The sequence below is a fragment of the Coenobita brevimanus genome, chromosome 75 (assembly GCF_032717465.1).
Source record: "Coenobita brevimanus isolate Jiangsu-jjx chromosome 75, ASM3271746v2, whole genome shotgun sequence".
Taxonomy (NCBI): domain Eukaryota; kingdom Metazoa; phylum Arthropoda; class Malacostraca; order Decapoda; family Coenobitidae; genus Coenobita; species Coenobita brevimanus.
The window spans coordinates 26,402,706-26,424,157 of NC_137028.1; the positions used below are offsets into that span (position 1 = coordinate 26,402,706).

Genomic DNA, 21,452 nt, shown 5'->3' on the forward strand with positions numbered 1-21,452 from the left:
CTGTAAATAGCAAGGTTATCAGTAAAACCTTCATTTTATAATGTGTTAATTTTATGTATAAAAACTTATGAGTAACATAATTTCTCTTACAGAAGAACAGTTCAATTTGGTTGCCTAAATTGATCATTAATTGGACATACATTATTTTTCGTTGATAAATCGTTATACTGATGATTTTCGTGAATTTCTTGTGCTTTAACCCCAATGTTTAGACACCTCATTTGGCATTTTATGCATATTAATTCTTAGATATGGCAAATTTAACTATCGGCAGCCATATTGGATGCCATCTTGGATTCTGAAGTTTCCTCAAATGGGATTTGAAAGGACATTTGATATGGACATTTGATATGTTATTTAGGGCACTTATTTTGATCTTTCCTTAAATTTGCAGCTTGTTATGAAGTGCTTCCAACTTTTACAGTGTTCCTGGACTAACCCTCCCAAGAAGCAGCATCTACAGTATGACATTTCGGTGCTGTAGATTGGGGGGCCCTCTGAACATGCGAAAAAAGTTTTGGTTTAATCACATTTGTTTAGATGCTGTCCAAAACAAGGAGTTGGCTTGCAAATTGTACCAGCAGGAACTTACCTATTTAACCGTTTCTCCTACTGGTAAGACAGAACTCTGCCCTGACTTTCTCTTGTAATTAATCTCTTGTTGTATGTTACTCTTCCTGCCGCCTGTCGATTACTTTACAGAAGATCTCTCACAATGATGGAATGATGCAGATGTTTTATTTCACCCACTCGCATAACTAGGAGGTCAACTCAGTCTCAGTCCGATTTAGACCGAACTCAGTGGACTTGTCAAGGGTCAGGAACGGATGAAGTAATTCAGTACAGAGAGCCATCTGTTAAGGACAAAGGTTACTTGGCAAGTATAAATATTTCACCCTTAAACTCAAATAGTTTTTTTGTTCGATTTCTAACCTGGTAGAAAGGCCGAAGACCATTTAAGGACGTACCGTAGTAATTCTATTTGCAGAACATCAGGCAAAAGGTCAAGGTCATAGGCCAAGAGCACCTCAAGCACTTTTCATCCAGTTTGAACCTAACGCAGTGGAAGACTTGACTGTTAGGCAAGGATAAGATACGAGATATGGTTCGAGAACAATCAATCAAAAGAAAAGGTCACAGGGAAAGGTCAGAAGTCCGGGCTCAATCCGACTGTGCAGTAGCGTGCAAGTGTTGCGCTTTTTGAGTCCTACTTCTTATTAATTTTCTTCTAGGTAGCACCAGAGGGTTTCATCAATCACTGAGGTAGTTTTCTCATTTTAATGAGTAATGTTAGCCTTCTTTTTAAATAGTTTCGCTTAAATTCCAATACATTACCGTCGCCCTTGATTTATTTTTGCTTCCAGCAGATGATTTTATTCAACTCAGAAGACTCACCTCGTTGTGAGGGCGTTAACTAGAGACTTCAATTTTCAAAATACCTTCGTAATTTTTAATCCTCCCTAGGCTTCCCAGTTGCGAAGAGAATTGCCTGACGTTAATGAAATAAAACCAACTTAGCCAAGTTGTCAGTTAGTTTTCAGCTGAAGTTAACCATACCAGTATTAAATAGTTTTGAAATGGAACGTTTCTGGAGAATGTACAAAAGAAAAGTACGTGCACATTATATATGAAGACTGAAAACTCATTGAAATTTTTCAAAAATACCTGCAAGCCATCACTGGAGCAATAGAGATTCTTATGCATTAACAGTCAGTATCATTTGCAAAAGTGGATGTATGTGGAATGACTGAAACAAAATGGAGAGGAGAAAGTGTGAGAGAATGGGAGTATGGAAGGGGTATATGTGCAGGAGTAGGTGAGAATGAGAGGGCAAAGGAAGGAGTATGTATAGTTGTGAGTAAAAGATGGAAGAAGAGCATAAGACAGTATGGATCAGTTGGGTCAAGGATTGTGTGGGTAAAGTTGAAAATTGGAATACAAATGTGGGCGATTGTGTGTGTGTATGCGCCAACGCAAGATCGTGCTAGAAGAGTGAGAGAAGAGTTCTGGACAAATGTGGAAGTGTGCATGGAAAAGTTTGGAAGGAATGAGAGAGTGTTTTTGATCAGTGATATGAATGGTAAAGTAGGGAATGTGAAGGTGGATGGAATAGTTGGTGTGAGTGGGGTGTGCCTGCTGCGATAGATGAGAATGGCAATGCGTTAGTGGACATTTGTGCTGGGAGGGGATTGGTGACAGCCAATACCCTCTTCAGGCATAAAATAATCCACAGGTATACATGGCGAGTGATGAGAAGGGTGGGTGGTGAACTGAATGAAAGGAAGGCAATGATTGATTACAGTATGTGTGTGTGTGGATGAAAGGATGCGAAGATGTGTAATGGATGCAAGAGCTTATAGAGGTTGGGGGAGTGGACTTTCTGACCACTACTTGGTTGTGGCCAGAATTAGGATACAAGTAAGATGGAGGAATAGAAGAAGGGAAAGACGAGAGGAAGGAGTAGTTGCAAGGAGAGTGGAAAGGTTACAAGAGGATGAGAAAAAGACAGAGTATAAGAGAGAAGTGGAGGAACGACTGGGCAAATATGAATTAGAGCAGATGGGGGACGTGGAAGGTGTGTGCAGGATATTTACAGAAGAAATATGTGTGGCATGTGATGTGGTGTGTGGGAGGAAGAGAAGACAGAGGAGAGTGCAAGGAACAACGTGGTGGGCTGAAGAGGTGAGACAGGCTGTGGCACAAAAGAAGAAAGCATACAATGAATGGATGAGAAATAGGGGCGTGGAAGAAGTTGAGAGGCGGAAGAGAGAGTTATATGTAGAAAGAAAGAGAGAGGTGAAAAGATTAGTAAGAAAGAGTAAGAAGAGAGTGGATGAGGAATTTGGAAGGAATTTGAGTGTAAAGTGGAGGGACTGTAAGAAAATGTTCTGGAAAGAGGTGAAGAGAGTAAGACAGGGTGGAAGTGAGGTTAGCTGGGGAGTGAAAGGTAAAAATGGTAGATTACTAGTGGAGAAGGGAGAAAAAGTGAGCAGATGGAGAGAACACTTAAAGGAATTGTTGAACATAGAGGATGGAAGTAATGCGAGTATAAGTGGCTGGGTAATGGCTTAGAGAAGGAGGGAGGTGAGAAGACAGGAAGAAATCAGTTGGACAGAAGTTGTGGAAGTAATGAAGAAAGTTAAATTGGGGAAAGCCCCAGGAATTGATGGAGTGTGTGGTGAAATGCTGCAGCATGGGGGAGAGATAGTAGTAGAATGGATGTGGAAGATGTGCAGATTGGCCTGGGAGGTAGGTAGAGTCCCGGAGGATTGGAAGTCATGTATAATTATTGCCTTGTACAAAGGAACAGGGGAAAAAGAAGTGTGTGGTAATCATAGGGGCATTTGTCTTCTTAGTATAATAGGAAAAGTGTATGGTAAGATACTTATTGACAGAGTTAGAGAAAGAACAGAGGAATTAGTTGGAGAAGAACAGGGATTTTTTATGAAGGGAAGAGGTTGTGTAGATAAGTTATTCATTCTTAGATCTAAAGTGGAAAAGTTTCTAGAGAAGGGAAAGAAGTTGTATGCGGCTTTCATGGATTTGGAGAAAGCATATGACAAGGTGGATAGACAAGGATTGTGGAAACTATTAAGAATATATGGAGTAGATGGAAAGTTGTTGAATGTTGTGAAGAGTATGTATGATGGTGCTAAGGCTGCAGTGTGTGTGGATGGTGAACTAGGTGAGTTTTTCTCTTTGGAGGTTGGGTTGAAACAGGGATGTGTCATGTCTCCATGGTTGTTCAATCTGTTCATGGATGGGGTAATAAAAGAGGTACAAGGTAGGGTAGTGGATGTTGGAGCGGCCCTGGTGAGAGAGGATAGTGTTTGAAAACTCCCTGTACTGTTGTTTGCAGATGATACTGTGTTGTTGAGCGAAGATGAAGGGGAGCTGCAAGGCTTGGTGGATGAGTTTGGGAGAGTGTGCAAGAAACGGAATCTAAAGGTGAATGTCTATCTATCTATCTATATACCTAGGCTGCGTCCCCCAAGGAAAGGGAGGTAGCCGAGACAGGACGACACACTCTCCATTTACTCATCCATTCAAACACATTCGTTCGCATCTTAGCCCCAAAGGGGAGAACAGACAGATCCTCACCGCACCACACCGCACAAGGGTCAACTGCGCAATGCAATCAATGACATCCGCAGCAGGGCCCGACAGCAGAACTGGTTTACCCCTGCCACATCATAACAGACCCATCCCCTTACCCGCACCTGACCTGACTAGCTGATCAGACCAAATGCGGGAGAATATCCCCTCAGGGCTGCGTCATCACTTATTCACTCACAATTTCTCTCCATTTATTTCTGTCACGCACAGCCACTCTTCCTTGCTCAACAGACATCCCTCTCGCATCCAACGCTCTCTTCACACTGTCCATCCATCCTATTTGTGGTCTTCCTCTCAGCCTTACATCTCTCACATCAGATCTAGTTATCTTTTTCACCAATCGCTCTTTATCCATTCTCTCCATATGCCCAAACCATCGCAACACCCTCTGCTCAACTCTACCAGCCATCTCCCGAACAACTCCAGTTCTCCGTCGCACTTCATCATTTCGCACCCGATCCATACGCACTCCACACATACTTCTCAGACACCTCATCTCCATTACATTCAAACTTTTCCTCTCTGCTACACCCATATTCCATGTTTCAGCCCCATATAACGCAGTCGGTACCACAACACTCTCATACAGCCTTCTCTTTACATCCATTCTAAGCGAACGACATTTAAACACTTTTTTCATTCCTCCCAGCACCTTTCCTACTTCATTTATTCTAAACTTCACTTCTGCATCTATTCTTCCATCCACAGCAACATGTGACCCTAGATATTTAAAACAATCTACCTCCTCAAGCAACTCACCATTCAAAACTATATTCATCCCCCTACCATCTATCAACCTCGTACACTTCATCACTTTACTCTTATTCTCATTTACTTTCAATTTCCTCCTTTCACACACCCTTCCAAACTCCTCTACCAACTGTCTCAATCTCTCCTCTGAATCAGTCACCAGTGCAGTATCATCTGCAAACAGCAGCTGCTTCAGATTCCACTCTCCACCATCAATGTTCACCAGACTCAGACCTCCACCTAAAACTCTTGCATTCACCTCCCTTACAACACCATCCATGTAAATATTAAACAACCAAGGCAACATCACACATCCCTGTCGCAGCCCCACTCTCACGAGAAACCAATCACTCACAGCATTTCCCACTCTTACACACGCTCTACTATTTACATAAAAACTTTTCACCCCTTTTAGTAACCTACCATCAAGTCCATACAATCTTAAAACAGTCCACAAAGCCTCCCTATCAATTCTATCATACGCTTTCTCTAAGGTGAATGTAGGTAAGAGTAAAGTGATGGTCTTTGAAAGAGGTGAAGTCAGTGAATGTACAGCGAGATTGGATGGTGAGGAATTGGAAAATGTGAGTACGTTTAAGTACTTGGGTAGTGTGATGAGTAAGGATGGAGGTTTGGAGGGTGAAGTGCTTGAAAGGGTACAGCAGGGAAGAAAGGTTGCTGGTTCTTTGAAAGCAGTGATAAGAAACAGGGAAGTGAGCATGGAAGTGAAAAAGTTACTACATGACAGTATTGTGATACCAACTCTAACGTATGGATGTGAAGCTTGGACGTTGTTGGAAGGACACAAGTCAAGAGTGAGAGCAGTGGAAATGAGTTATTTAAGAGGAGCCTGTGGAGTCACATGGAGAGACAGGCTGACGAATGAGGATATAAAGGAGCGTTGTGGTGTGGATGTGGATGTGATAGGAAGTGTTATGAGGAACACATTGAGGTGGTTTGGCCATGTGGAGAGGACGGAGGGTGAAAGACTGACGAAGAGAGTGTATGTGAGTGAGGTGGAGGGGGGAAGAGGGAGGGGGAGGCCGAGGATGAGATGGAGGGATGGGGTGGAGAGGTATATGAGAGATGGGGGTGTGAGTTGGGAGCAGGGCAGTGAAATGGCGGGGGACAGGACGACGTGGAGGCGATCTGTTTGCGGCCACCCCAAACGGGATTGAGGCATCTGGCAATAGATAGATAGATAGATCATTTGCTATTATTCTTTGTGCGGACGTGAGAACCACCATCAGATACCGTTTAGGCTGAACCCAAGCTTTATGAAGTGGCTCGCATAAAACGGATGGAGTTCGTGGATATACCATGATTAAAACATAAGAAAAGGACGTTGATGCAGAAAGATAATAAAGCAGGTTCACTCTTTTAGTTATGTGGCACACTAAGTTGCCTTTTTCCACGAGGCTACCATATCCCTCTGTCCCCCAAACCTCCACGTCCATAAAAGCCAGTCCCAATAACACCAGGCCGCTCTGACTCTTAATGTCGACAGAGGGAGTTTCATTAGGACAATGCAAAAACGATTCCAGCCAGAACAAAAAGGAAACATCAGTATCTTACATCTCATTACCAGACTGGATTTTTTTTTCTTTGGTGATGGGAGGGAGGCTGGGAAGTGCTTTTACTACTGATGCTGGTGATAATGTTGGTGTTGTCGGTGACGATGACAATTTCTTTGGCAACAGCAAGGGTTGTTGTAATGGTTGTGGGTTTGTTGCTGCCCATTATGTTGGCAATAGTCATCTTTTTGGTGTTGTTTCCAGTGTAATTGTTGTTGTTGTTGTTGTTGTTGGTGGTGGTGGTGGTGGTGGTGGTGGTGGTGGTTTTAGTAGTGAAGGATGTGGTGATGGAGTTTTTTTATATGTAGATGATGACAGAGATAATGATAGTGATCTCTTTCACTTCCTTTCCCTCTCCCATCCCCACACCTCCCACAATCCCATCCCGCACTCTTCCCCATTACTCTCTCTCTCTCTCTCTCTCTCTCTCTCTCTCACCTCGTGTCCGTTGATGAGCCAGTGTAGCGCTGGTGTTGGCCTGGCGAGGAGTGAGGTACAATTGGCGGTGAGAGTCTGCCCCTCAGAATAAACATTGTCCTTCACAGTCACCACTGGGGTACGATCTGGAACGTCTGGGGAAGAATCAGTTGCATTATTGAAAAAATCATCATCATCATCATATGTTGTAAGAGTATTCTATGCGAAAGTGGAATTGTTGTACTGGTTACGTATGTGTTCGGTATAGTTTTTATACTGTTTGTCACTGGTAAGAACAGAGAACTGTGAACAAAATATTATCCATGTTGCAGGACCTTCATCCAATTACATGTCTGGTGTGGGTTTGATTTTTGGATCACACACTTAGGGTTAGAGGACAAAAGCGGAAATGCTGAGCTACATTGGTACCATCACTGAATATATCAGACAGTACATACTTGATGAATAAACAATCACATTTCCACTTATACAGCAGACACACGTAAATGTATGTGTTGTAACAAGAATCTTATGTAAATTTAATCCCATTACTCTATTACTCTGTTGATCTGGTGTTTCTCTACCCCATCTGCCTATGGACCAACTGTGCGTTTCTCTACTTACTAGTGTTTATGCATTCAGTCTCTCTACACATACTCGTACCATCACGATAGCCCTTCTTCTTCTAATAAATGGGTCGTTTAGTATTTAGAAATAGGAACAGGAAAGCAAGGAAAGCAGAACTATTAATGACTCTTCACTGAATCAGGCCGCATATGTATTCGTGCATTATAGAATCCTACGGTAGCTTACTGTATTCTCGGCCCTATCTCGTAGGTAAATTATAAAAAAGTATTTCATAATGTTGTTGAGGTAAGACCTGTGTGTGTGTGTGTGTGTGTGTGTGTGTGTGTGTGTGTGTGTGTGTGTGTGTGTGTGTGTGTGTGTGTGTGTGTGTGTGTGTGTGTGTGTGTGTGTGTGTGTGTGTGTGTTCTAGAAGAGTGTCCAACAAACTCTAATCTCATCATATACGCATCACTGAAACAAAACCCACCCCAGAAAAGTCACAGCCAATACCAAATGTCCAATCATCGTTGTATTAAAATGTTCCACCATGTCCATCTGGCTACATTCAGGCTTCAGCACTGCGATGTACAATTACCCAAGAAAGTATTGCACCGCTGGGGGTTGATGGGCGTGAAAATGAGCGAATTCTGCAGACATACATATATCTGTTCACCTAGTGCCTAAAAAATATAGCACCTAATATATTAAGTTTTATGCAACTTGTAGTCGTAAAAATGCTAAGGACAATACTTGGACTTGTAATATGAGGGTTGCCCAAACATCACAATACTTCGTTCATGTTTCAGAATGATACGTGCACTAAGAGCGCAGATACTTTTTCGGCTGACTGTACGGATGGATTGGCTGGACTTGGAAGCAGCCAAACTCTCAGGCCGGGACCGGGGGTGGGAGCGGAGTAGGGCAGGAAAGCTGGATGAAGGGTGAATGTTGTTGTTGTTGTTGTGGCCCCAGGTTCATCTGACACATGATCCCAGCGTTTTATTGGCATAAACTGCCCTCCTCTTGCAGTTCACCGTCTTTCTTTTGGGGACTGGGAAGTAGTTGAGGGATGTTTGTGTAACATGGGAGATAAGCCGCCTAGTTAAATTGGTGTCACCAGACAAAGGCGTTTATTGTCCAATACCATGTTGTGTGAAGAAAAAGGAAACATACAATTCATTAAGGCCGTATTTCCGTGAACTTATTTCAATATGGTGACGTCTCTCAGTTTTTTCCTACTAGTACCCGGCTAAACTGGAGAAAAGTGTTGCTGAAGAGATAAATCAAGTAATTATCTATTCAATGCAAAAAGTCTTCCCAAAGCAAACCCAGAACGCTTTAAGAGAGCGATAATATAATTCACAAAAAGATGTCACTAGATTCAAGGAGTTAAAGATCAGTTTTCTTTTTCCACTGAAACGCGGATTTTTTTTTTTTTTTTTTTTTAAGTTCAGTTCTTATTAAGTTCGACATTTTGCATGAAAAAATATAAAATAGTAATATAGTGTCAGCTCAAAAAGTCAGCTGATAAGAAAGATGTGCTGTATAAGCTCGTAAAATGTCGAAAATAACAGGTCTTTGGTACCATACAAAACGGACCTGCATGAATAACTATCTTTCTACATTCTGTTATTCAATCCTTTATTGCCATATGAGAATCGTGACACATAGGGCTAGGCTACTTAATTCAGATATTTAAGGCAAGAATAACCAGTCGCTCGTCCCTGAGCAGTATGATGTGAACGATAAATCCCAATGATTCGTCGGATGTACGTTATGCGCCGAATTCGGGTGGAATATCTTAACCCATCGTACAATTGGTGTCATTTTGGTTTTCTGGGATTAAAAAAAAAAATGATTTGTCAGTGTAAATTCACTTGAAGGCATATAGTGAGATGGTGGTGGGCGACCCCAGTCAATTAAAATAACTGATGAAAGTACATAATTTGAGAGAAATTTTTCAACTAGTAAGTGTAGCACAAATGATGACACTATATGTAGTAAATGACGTCGACTGTACTGAAAGAAGAGTGTGAAATCAAAGTAAAGAGAGAGAGAGAGAGAGAGAGAGAGAGAGAGAGAGAGAGAGAGAGAGAGAGAGAGAGAGAGAGAGAGAGTGGGGGGATGATGGATGGTAATGGAAGCGTGTGTATACTTTGAGACTTTTGTTCACACTTGGATTATAACTGTCCCGGCTGTGTGTGTGTGTGTGTGTGTGTGTGTGTGTGTGTGTGTGTGTGTGTGTGTGTGTGTGATCATAAAAAATGCTTATGTAACGAATGAAAGTAGACGCTCATGGATTGTTGGATGTTCTTGTACTTATGTCATCCACACACACACACACACACACACACACACACACACACACACACACACACACGCACACACACACACACACACACGCACGCACGCACGCACGCGCGCGCCTCATATAGCAATAGTAGGCTAATCTTCATATGAGCTAAGTGGCCTCATAAAGTATACACACGCCTCCATTACTAACCGACATCCTGTAAGAAATAATTAATAGTGATGCGGGTATGAACCCACGAGTGGACGGCCAACCACGAACACGGACGAATTAACTTGAGAAATATCGAAAGACTGAAAGCCAATCTCGGATGTCATGATGAAGGAAAACTAAAAAAAGAGAAAGGGATGGACATATGTAGGAAAGGACAGAAATGGGCTTATAAGTAATGGATTTAAAGGGAAGATAAAAGGACAGAAAGTACGAACGAGACGATATAATATAAAGCACTGTTCCCAGTATGGCGCTTGACGTTGCCGTAAACTATGCGATCTCATCAGCAACGTTACAGAAACGCGAACCGTCCAAAGCGTCACACCAGACCGACTCGAGACAACGAAACTCAATCGCTTTTATTACAATCTCTTCGTGCAGACCGTTGCTTTCTTACTTTTAGGCAAAGTGGCATCGGGGTTAGGGTGGTAGGTGGGGGCGCTCACCATCCACTTTTCTCGACGTAGTGCTGCTTTTGGTGTCCGCCCTTTCCTGTCTTCCTTCCTTCCTCTCCTGTCTTTCTTTCCTTCATCATTTCCTCATCTTTCTGCCTACGGGAGACCTTACACTCCCTCTTCTGTCTTTCTTTCCTTCTCTCTTTCCTCTTCCTTCTGCCTATGGGTGACTCTACACTGAGTGACCAGCCAAATGGTTTCTTGTACACCAGGAAACCATTTACTGCGCTGGGAGGTAACCATATAACCAGATTATGGCGCCTGGTGGTTTAGTGGCGCTCCAATTGGATTGAGCCTGTGTAGGTTTATATCCAAGGGATGGTTGGGGCTTATTGCTCACGTGATGTCACTGAGGGATGAGTGAAGCTGGTCACTCTCATCTTAAATGTCAGGACCAACCTGCCTAGCCCGGGCTCCTACGCTCCTCATGGGGCGGCATAGGATCGGATGATGGATGGATGGATTGATCAGGGTTAGGATGTCGGTGTATGTTGACAGCTTTTTAGATGTTGGCAATGTGATGACACGGGCTCATGTCACGCAATACAAAGTTATAACATGTGAATCCTAATGTACCATCCGAGCTTCAAAATACTGTTGTGCATATACGAGTGTTGTACAGTGTTGCTGCACCATACATACTGTATACAGTGTCGCCCATTTATTGTGGCACTGTTATTGTGGCATGAATACAAGTTATGGATATAGTTATAAAGAGGTAATATTAATGTGTCTATCTGTCTATAGACAAACGTCTCAGTCCCATAAGAGGTGGCCACAAACAAATCGCCTCGGTGTCACCCTGTCCCCTGCCATTTCGCTGCCCTCCCACCAGATTACACCCCCCCTCTCTCATATACCTCTCCACTTGATCCCTCCACCTCATCCTCGGTCTCACTCTCTCAAACCCCCCTCCACCTCACTCACATAAACTCTTCTCGTTACTCTCTCGCTCTCCATCATCTCCACATGGCAATATTAATGAGGCTTGAAGAACATTATTTATTTGCATCGTACGATTTAATTCTAAAATTTAAATACGACCACCACTCCTCTCGTATAGAGAGCACAGATAATCATCTTCTTTTGACGCCATGCACGGACTCGTTAAAAAAGCTACCGAGACTCAGCTTCGTTTCACACTAGACGGCTACTGAACGGACATGACGGACATCACTTAAGAATTCACGATGAAAGGTTAAAAAAAAAAAAAAATGGCTACAGTAGTGTGAACTGGACTGACTGACGGATTGATATATAACATACAAATGGAAGGAACTGACTGAAAAGGGTGAGTTAGAACTCAAAAACAAAAACAAAAAAAGTCGAGAGGGCGGAGAGTATGGATTGAGACAGAAGTTTGTGATGGACTGAAAAAAAAAAAATGTATACGGTATGTATATATGAAGAGACGGTAGGATAGGAGAACATATTCCTGATGGCTAAGAATCGGATGCAAGTACAATCAAAAACAAAAGTCGTGTCCAGAAATTTGATGAAAACATCAGCTGAAAGGCCAAAGTTTTGATGCGTTCCGCTTTGCGTCATCCGCAGAGTTAGTCCAGGTGACGAGTCTGTGGACACCAGCATATATTTCATAACTAAACGAAATAAAAACACATAGATGTGTTCCTCCGACTGCTAATTTTACTTGATAATATATGAACGTTTTCTTATGTTCTCTCATCTTAATACCATGTTAGGAACACTGCAATTCATTTAGCTAAAGACATGTCTGATTTTGAGTTCTACTTCTTTATTAATATAACTTCTGTTTTGCTTAAGCTGGTAACTATAAGCTGTGATAATCGAATGTTTTGTTATGAGTGGCGAAATGAATCCCACAGGCTGAAGTTCGAACACATAACCCAGAAAACAGAAGTCTACGCACAACTATTCTTGTGCTTAATTCTAGATTGTTCTTCCCGTACGGAGTAAGCACTGCTACCTTATTTCTTGGCAATATATTGGTGTGGTAACTCTTGGGCGAAGTGAACGATGACTTCTGTCCGTTGTGCCCTCCTCCCAAAAGCTCCCAATTCACCTTTCTACAATTCTTCTTACACCGAATGTTTGAACTATTTGTTTGGGATTCTTTCCTTCTAAATAAAGATATAATTCATGTCCTCGCCCACCTTCTCAGTAGTTGGACGCACGTTGTTTTGCCCTGTCCATAAGAAGGTACTGTTTATACCAAGTCTGGATGATGTTTTGTAATATGTAACAGCCAAGAAGTCATCGCCTGACTGAATATGGTTCACATTTCGTCTCTCTGAAGCACCAATACTCGCACATGGATGTTAATGAGTCGGAATTGGCCGTCCTTTGTACTGTCTTCTCATCAGCAGCAGATATGAAGCTTGAGGATAGTCAGGCTAGCTAACCACGAATACGTAGCTGTGGTAGAGCTTTCAGAATGTTTCATATGTTGCACTTCATATGCAGACAAAACTGGAACACGAATTTTGTTTTTCACTGTACGCTGGAGTACATTCATATCCACAGAGCGTACGGGCAACAAGAAGCCAACTACCAATAATATTCTACCGGTGTCAGGGTTATGTATTTATATATCATTCAGTATTTAATATATTTATCTCTAATAATTTAGAGTGTAAGATTATACTGTGTATATCTATCTATCTATCTATCTATCTATATATATATATATATATATATATATATATATATATATATATATATATATATATATATATATATATATATCAGCCATTGAGGTCCACTGCAGGACCAGCCTATCCCTATCAAAGCAGAGGCGATACAGCCAATGTATCTCTCTACCCAGTGGCTTAGGCTGTCTGGTAGAGACTGCATGGAGGGTGAGGAGTGCTTTTGAGTGTAATTGTAGTGTTGTGGTGGCTTTGGATGTGTGTGTAGTCTGTGAATCAAGATTAATCGGCCCGCCTTAAGTCGATTGGGTGCAAGCATACTAGCATTGCGACACAGGTCCAACCACAGCACCCTTTATGTCCGCCAGTTTTTTTTTTTTTTTTTTTTTTTTTATGTGTCCGACTCTGGGCATAGGCTTCATAGCCTGCTATCAAGGCCCAGCAGTCCTCCTACATACCATACACCTCTACATGTAGTATGTGGCTTGGTGAATGCTTTCCCAAAGTTTTTACAAATCTGGGGGGAGGCAAACCCTCATCCACCAGCATGAGAAACGCACACTCTACCACTGTACCACAGATATCTATCTATCTGTCTATCTATCTATCTATCTATATATATATATATATATATATATATATATATATATATATATACTTTATATATAGGAGTAGACTGTAGCACCAGTTGAACAGGGCAGTACTCCCGAGGTGGATGGCAAGCTGGTGATAAGGAGAGCTGGAGCTCCCGTTTCACCAGCCCTCAGGACATGATCCTGACCATCCCCCTTTGCTGAACATTTTCAGTGCATTCACTTACACAGAGAGTAGGCTAGCATGCTCTCTTAATACCTTTACTTTCAACTGTCTACACCACACTACATGCATATAACATATCACACCTTGTATTCACTCTCTTTAGTAATGGCCACTGCAGTGTTACTATCAAATGAGGTGGTAGCTCGGATTGCCACCACCGGCAGGGTAGGGCTGGTGGAACAGGGTCCTCCCAGTCACCATCAAGCTACTGTGCCGGCAGCGACTGTTGTTATTCCGGTAATGCTCGTCAGCGAAGAAGTGAAAGTGCGGCCTTTTTCTTCACCAACATCTTCGGCCTTACCACAAATTTAAACTCAGTTAATTTTTTCCTTCAGTCCATATCCCCTTTGGCCCTTTTCCTCACAGAACCACAAATCTCACCCTCTACTGATATATCCCCATTTTGTTTTCTCGGTTACCATCTCCTTACAAACTTCCATAACAAGGGCGGCACCTGTTGTTATATCAAATCCCAATATGCAGTTGACACTATTTTAAACTTCACTTCATCTAATTTTGATTACTCATTGTCTAAACTAAATTGTCATAATATTACCAAATATATTTGTGTAGTTTATCACTTCCCCAATGCTTCTTCAGAACCCAGTGTATTTGATTCCATATCCACACAGTTGAGTAACCTTAACCCGCCCCGTCCCGTCGATGTATGGGTACGTTGCAACGATTTGCATTTGCCAGTCCCGGCGACGTACCGGTACGTCATGCAATTGCGATGTGCATAATTTCGACAATTTTCAAAATTCGTGCTTGATTTGCGGTACGTACCCTCGCATGACCTTCCCCTACCTGCCACCAGGCGGGAACACTCGGCGACCCCGCACGACCCGCACTAGCCCACCACTCGTCCACTCACCTGGTAGCCACGGTCCTGCTCAGACATGGCTAAGAGAGGTCTCTCAGACAGCGAAATTCAAGTCGCCCTGGACGCCTTTACCGGCGACAGTGATTCCCCACTGGACGACGAGGATATGGACAAGGATTATGTGCAGCCAGAGGAGGAAGAAACCACCAGCAGTGACGAGGAAGTTCCGTCTCCCAGGAAGCGGCAGTACGTGACTTACCATGCTGCTAGAGAGGAGCAGCAGGCAAAGAAGGCACGTACAATATCCTATCCCTATCCCCAGCGTGATTTGGAACCAGAATTCGAGGACGAGGACGAGGATGAGGACGATGACGGAGCCGTGGGACATGCTGCCACGTGGTATGGACGTGAGGTGATAACGCATCGTGGCCCAGAGCGCACACCACATCGGACGAGCAGGTATGGGCCTAGCATTTTGTTTGGGGAGTTAGGAAGTCAAGTAGGGGGAGTGGGGAGTGAAAGGGAAAGTCCAGGGAGGATTAGGGAAAGTGAGAGTGACGTGAGTGAGTCATTGCTCTCCCTACGTAGTGTGAGGCGGCATAGTGGATCACGTGGGCTAGTGCGGGTGCGTTCCTCATCACGTGGGGTTGTGAGGGAGGGGGAAGGTGGGGAGGAACCACTCCAAAGCACGTCTTATGCTCCCCAATATCCCCTAACACGTGGTCGAGCTAGGGTGCGTGAGAGAGCACGTGGTGTTGTAATGGAGGGGGAAGGTGGGGAGGAACCACTCCCCAGCACATCTTATGCTCCCCAATATCCCCTAACACGTGGTCGAGCTAGGGTGCGTGAGAAAGCACGTGGTGTTGTCATGGAGGGGGAAGGTGGGGAGGAACCACTCCCCAGCACATCTGCTCCCCAATATTCCACTACTTCATCCCCACAGCCCCCTAATGTTCCTCAAGGCCGTAAGGGTAAGGGAAAGGGAAAGGGTAAAGGCAGAGGGAAGAGGAGTGACAGTGGGGAAGCCCTCTGCACTCCTTCTCCCCCACCTCCCCAACCAGGATCTCCTCCCCACCCAGACGAAGGCGGTGATGGGGATGATGGGGACGAGGGATCTGTGCCGTGGGATTGGGAGGATGGGAGTGATTTTTCTCCCCTCATTCAACCCTTCACTGAGCAGGGGCGATCTGGCTGCATTGCTCCAGGAATTCACCATAATTCCACCAGGTTGGATTTTTTCCACCTGTTTTTCAGTCAGGCATTTGTTGATCAGATTGTATACCAAACCAACCTGTTTGCAAGCGCCCAGTGCCTAGAGAGTGAAAGATTGGGAACAAGGAGTAGGCATTCTGTCATCTATGATTACCCTGTCTCCCTTCCAGAAATGTTCTTATTTTTTGCCCTGGTCCTTTTGATGGGTATTATAAGAAAGAATAGAATTCCTGCTTACTGGACTAGGGACCCTGTTATGTTTACCCCAATATTTGGTCAAGTGATGGGCCGTAATCGGTTTCAACAAATTCTAAGTCGCCTCCATTTCTATGATGCTCATGACCCTGCAAATGCAAACAACACTGATAAAATGAGGCGAATTAGGTTGGTCTTTGATCACCTCAGGCAAACCTTTCGTTCCTCATTCTATCCCTATAGAGACCTCGTCATAGACGAGAGTCTCGTGTTGTGGAGAGGCAATATTTCATTCAGACAGTATATACCCAGCAAAAGGCACCGTTTTGGGTTCAAGATCTTTGTTATGTGCGACTGTAGGACTGGATACGTGCAAGACATAGTCTTGTACACCGGTGCACAGACAGACATAATAGAAGATCGAAGTATTGGACTGTCGGGAGCAGTGGTAAAGACGATGATAGAAGACTACCTTCATCGTGGTCACGTTCTCTACCTGGACAATTGGTACACTAGCCCTCTTCTTGCTCGTTATCTTCACACGCATGAAACGGGAGTCTGTGGAACCGTAAAGGTGAACCGGCGTCACATGGCCAAGGTAGGGCGGAAACTTGCAAGGAATGAGGTTGTCTTCTTCAAAGCCAACAACATCCTTGCAACAATGTGGAGCCACAACAGAGAAGTAAGCCTCTTGTCCACTGTTCACCGCCCCTTGATGCACCGTACTGATTCCGTAGATTACCGTAGCGAGAACAGGTGTCGTGTTTGGAAACCTGAGTGTGTTATGGATTACAATATAAACATGCGCCTCGTGGACCAGTCAGACTCCATGATATCGACGGTAGAGTGTGCCAGGACCACGATGAAGTGGTATAAAAAACTGTTCTTTCACTTGCTAGATATCACTGCTCTGAATTGCCACCACCTTCAAGCCATGACAACAGGAGTTCAGGAAACATTTGAAGGGTTTGTGAGGGAGCTCACAAGAGAAATCTTTGCAAAGTATGCTGTTGAAAGGCCCCAACATCGCACCCGCACTGCCCCTATTGCCCAAACTCCCCAGAGAATATCCGGCCGCCATTTCCCCACTCCTATCCCTCCCCAGCCAAACAGACCTAGGCCCCAACGCATGTGTCACGTCTGCAGTAATTCCCAGGTGAGACTCACGACACAGAGGAAGGACACCCGCTATGAGTGCGTGCAGTCTGACGTGGGTCTCTGTATTCACCCATGTTTTAGTGAATATCACACTTTGATGCAATTTTAGTATGGTGTGACTGCGAAAGGACGCTGAAATTATGAGGTAAATGCGACAGACAGACGCTCAGTGAAATTATCAGTCATGTTGATCTCCAAATATTAGTATAAAGTGCATACGGGTAGAACATAAGTGAAAACATTGTATGTAAGTATATAAATCTGCCCTAAGTTGAAACTTACATAGCGAGGGTTTTATGATGCGATATTCTGTCGCTCAGTGCAATAAATACGGCCCGTAATTATATAATTATTATTATTGGAAATTCTTACGGGTATAATATAAGTTCAAATTATTTTAAGTGCTGATATATATTCTAAGTCAAATATTCATAGCGTGTGTATAGAGATGCGATTTCCTGACGCTCAGTTGAATGAATAAGGCACGTATTAGTGAAAATAAAAGTCAGCAAGTGATAAAGTGAATAATTAGTATATAAGTGTGTGAGTATTATGTTTGTCGAAACATTCCTTGTGAGGATATTTTCATGCGATATTCTCACGCTCACTTGAATAAATAATGGCAGTAAGTATGTACAGTGCATTATAGGGGTGTAAACGTGTGTAATGTAAGTGGGAAATTATAAGTGGAGTGAATAAATAAAGTAGATGATGAAAAACGAGTGTTTGAGATCGTGGTTGCTACGTGAATATGCGCTAGCATATCGCTAAATGCCCTCGTAATGAATGAAAATAATTGAAAACCTTTACAGTGGTGGAGGAAAGGTTCTATGTAAATGGGAAAATAATTGGAAAGTGATAAAACAAATTGGTATGTTGAAATACGAGTCATAGCGAGTGCGCTTACTAAGCTGATGTGCGCTATACTTATGCTGCATGTCATCATAATGAATGAAAACATCTGAAAACACTTACAAACAGTTGTAATTGGTAAAATGTCATTGAAACAGAAGTATACAAGTAGAAAAAATGATAAGTTGACTCATACCAGACACTTAGCATATAGCATGTTACGACTCGGACCAAACTCGCTATGCTCGCGCGATGGTACAATGCTTATTTTTCATATATATGTGTCTGAAATCCATTATATTGTTACTGTTATTGTTTATTAGTTCAAATTCAATAAATATAGAGGTGTTGTGTGTTGTTTCTCCCATTATTCCTTACCATAGAAAACGTAAACGCATATCCAGCCCATTACAGAACACGATACCTGCCGGGGGGAACCACACCTGTACGGACCACTTATAGACCGCGGGAACCACTTTCTTTGTGATTTTCCTTCGTTTCTCGACCTAAGCGTAAGTTTTAGCAAAACAAAATTTTTTCCAAAAAGGCTCAGGACTGGGGGATGTCATAGGTGCGGAAAACCTCGGGACGTGACGAGTTAACCTTGCCCTTAGCACCGAAATTACCATTTTGGGTGATTTTAACATACATAATGTTGAATGGTTATTGCATTCTGCCAGGACTGATGACGCTGGTCTAGAGTGTGAGCTGTTTGTAGAATCGTTTAATCTCACCCAGCTGGTAAAGCAACCAACCAGAATACCTGATAAGGCTGACCATAATGCCCATCTCTTGGATTTATTCTTGACAAATAATCCAGATCAGTACAGGATGGAGGTACTGCCACCGCTTGAATCCTCTGACCACAATCTCATCAAAGCCTCATTTGTTAACCCCCCCACACCTCCCCGTACTGAACCTGTCAGGGTGACCTGATGGCACTTTGATAGGGCAAACTGGGATGGATTAAGAAATTATCATGCTGACATTCCATGTCAGTCTTTCTTCTCTAGTGATCCCAATTCTACCCAGTCCCACATTTGCGACTTAATACTAGCTGATATGGATTTACTTATACCAAGTCAACAGTTCACTAAAAGATCGAACTCTCCAAAATGGTTTGATGGCAACTGTGCCAGAGGAACAGCCCAAAAGTCATTAGCATATAATCTTACTTAAAATCAAAAACATCTGAATCACTCTATCAATTTAAAATTGCCAGAAATCATGCAAAAGCTGTAATAAATCTAGCTAAATCAAACTTTCTTCAAAAGCAAGCATCAAAACTTAACAACCCTAATGACAATAGAATATTCTGGTCAACTCTTAATTATTTCAGTAATAAGTTTAACAAGTCATTTTCCATTCCCCCACTAAAATCTCCAGATGGCAACATTACAAATGACCCGCGTGGGAAAGTGGATATTTTTGCCCGTACATTTGCCAGAAACTCTACCATACACGATACCAGCCAGAATGTCCCAGTACTAGAACTTGCCTTTCCCAAAACTGCCCCAAGTAAAATACAGACAAGATACGTAAAGTCCATCTTAGACAATTTACCTACCAACAAAGCTCCAGGTCCAGGTGGAATTCCACCAATTGTTTTGAAAAAGTGTTCCCCTGAACTTGCCTCTGTTCTAGCTAAAATATTCAGACTATGCATACATACATGTTTATTCCCAAAGTCATGGAAAGAAGCCAATATCCACCCAATTCCAAAGAAAGGAAGTTCCTCTGACCCCTCTGATTACAGACCAATAGCTGTCACATCTTCTCTTGGTAAGGTATTTGAAACTTTAATTAATAAGCACATTGTTAAACATCTTGAATCCAACATCTTAATTAGTGATAGACAATATGGTTTTTGCCAGGAAAGATCCACCATTGACATACTCAATCTCCTAACTCATACCATTCATCAATCAACTGATCTACATGGAGAAACTCATGCAGTAGCTCTTGATATTTCTAAAGCTTTTGACAGAGTATGGCACCATTCCCTGCTGTCCAAAGTCCCTTGCTATGGACTAAAGTCTCTTGTTCCTTTGATTTCTTCATATCTTAGTGACAGGAAAATAAGAGTAAAAGTAGATGACGTATATTCCAATATTCACTCAATTAATGCCGGCGTGCTGCAGGGGTCAGTTCTGGCGCCAACCCTATTCCTGGTTCTTATTAATGATCTCTTTTCTGTCACCCACAATCCCATCCATTCATACGCAGATGACTCAACAGTACATAGTTCATTCACACTCAGACACCCATTTACAAAGTCTGATATGTCTACCTCTCAACTCAGTACAGGCATCTCCATAAATCAAGACCTATCTACGATCAATGGATGGGGTCAAAACAACCTTGTCTCATTTAATGCTAGTAAAACTAAATATTAATACAATTTATTAATAGACAGATATTGCCAGATTCATACATTACCTTCAGTGCTACTAATATTCCCATCTCCAAAAGTATTGAAATTCTTGGCGTCTCACTTAACAATGCCCTCAGTTGGACCTCTCATGTTAGATCACTTGCTAAAACCGCCTCAAAAAACTTGGATTATTGTACAGAGTCCATAACTTCTTCACTGATGAGCAGTTAGCTATAATTTATATGAGTCATGTGCGCTCTCAGCTTGAATATTGCTCACCCTTGTGGAACGGATGTGGAAAGGTTGCATTAAAATAACTAGACAAATTCAGAACAAAGCTGTCAGAATTATTAACAACCAAGCCATTACAAATAAACTACCTCCCTTGCAAGTAAGAAGGAATGTTGCCTCCCTTGCATAATTTTACAGATATTTTTACGGCAAATGCTCAGACGAAGTTGCGTCCATGGTGCCACCTCTCCATGCCTTCCCTCGTGCTGCACTGGCAGTTGGCAGCGCCCAAGACTGGAATGTCATTCAGCTATATTGCAGAACTTCTGCCTATCAGAATTCTTTCATTCCCCGACCTGCATCTCTCTGGAACTCGCTTCCCCAGAGTTGTTTCCCTCCAAATTTCAGTCCACTGCTGTTCAAGTCTAACTGTTACAGATATTTTATGAACAGAGGACACCAGTAATCTGGTGTATGGATTATTTTTTTTATTAATTTGTTTTTCCTTCCTCCGTTGTGTTATATATATATATATATATATATATATATATATATATATATATATATCTTCATATATATATATATATATATATCTTCATCCGTTTGAGTGTCCACTGTAGGACCGGCCTATCCCGACCGATGTGGGGACAACACAGCCTATGTATTCCTACCAAGTGGCTTAGGCTGTCTGGTAGAGATTGTATGTAGGGTGAGAAGGGCTTGTAAGTGTAACTGTAGTGTTGGGGTGGCTTTGG

The 21,452-nt window shown here is 42.6% G+C and overlaps 1 protein-coding gene across 1 annotated transcript in view; it reads right to left on the reverse strand.

The window, feature by feature from the left end:
• LOC145408094 (uncharacterized) overlaps positions 1-21,452 on the reverse strand; it is a 343,836-nt gene that overhangs the window by 18,639 nt on the left and 303,745 nt on the right. Inside the window, exon 4 of the mRNA XM_080278901.1 lies at positions 6,879-7,012. Within this exon, the coding sequence (XP_080135027.1) occupies positions 6,879-7,012 (134 nt within the window). The remainder of the gene's footprint in view (positions 1-6,878; positions 7,013-21,452) is intronic.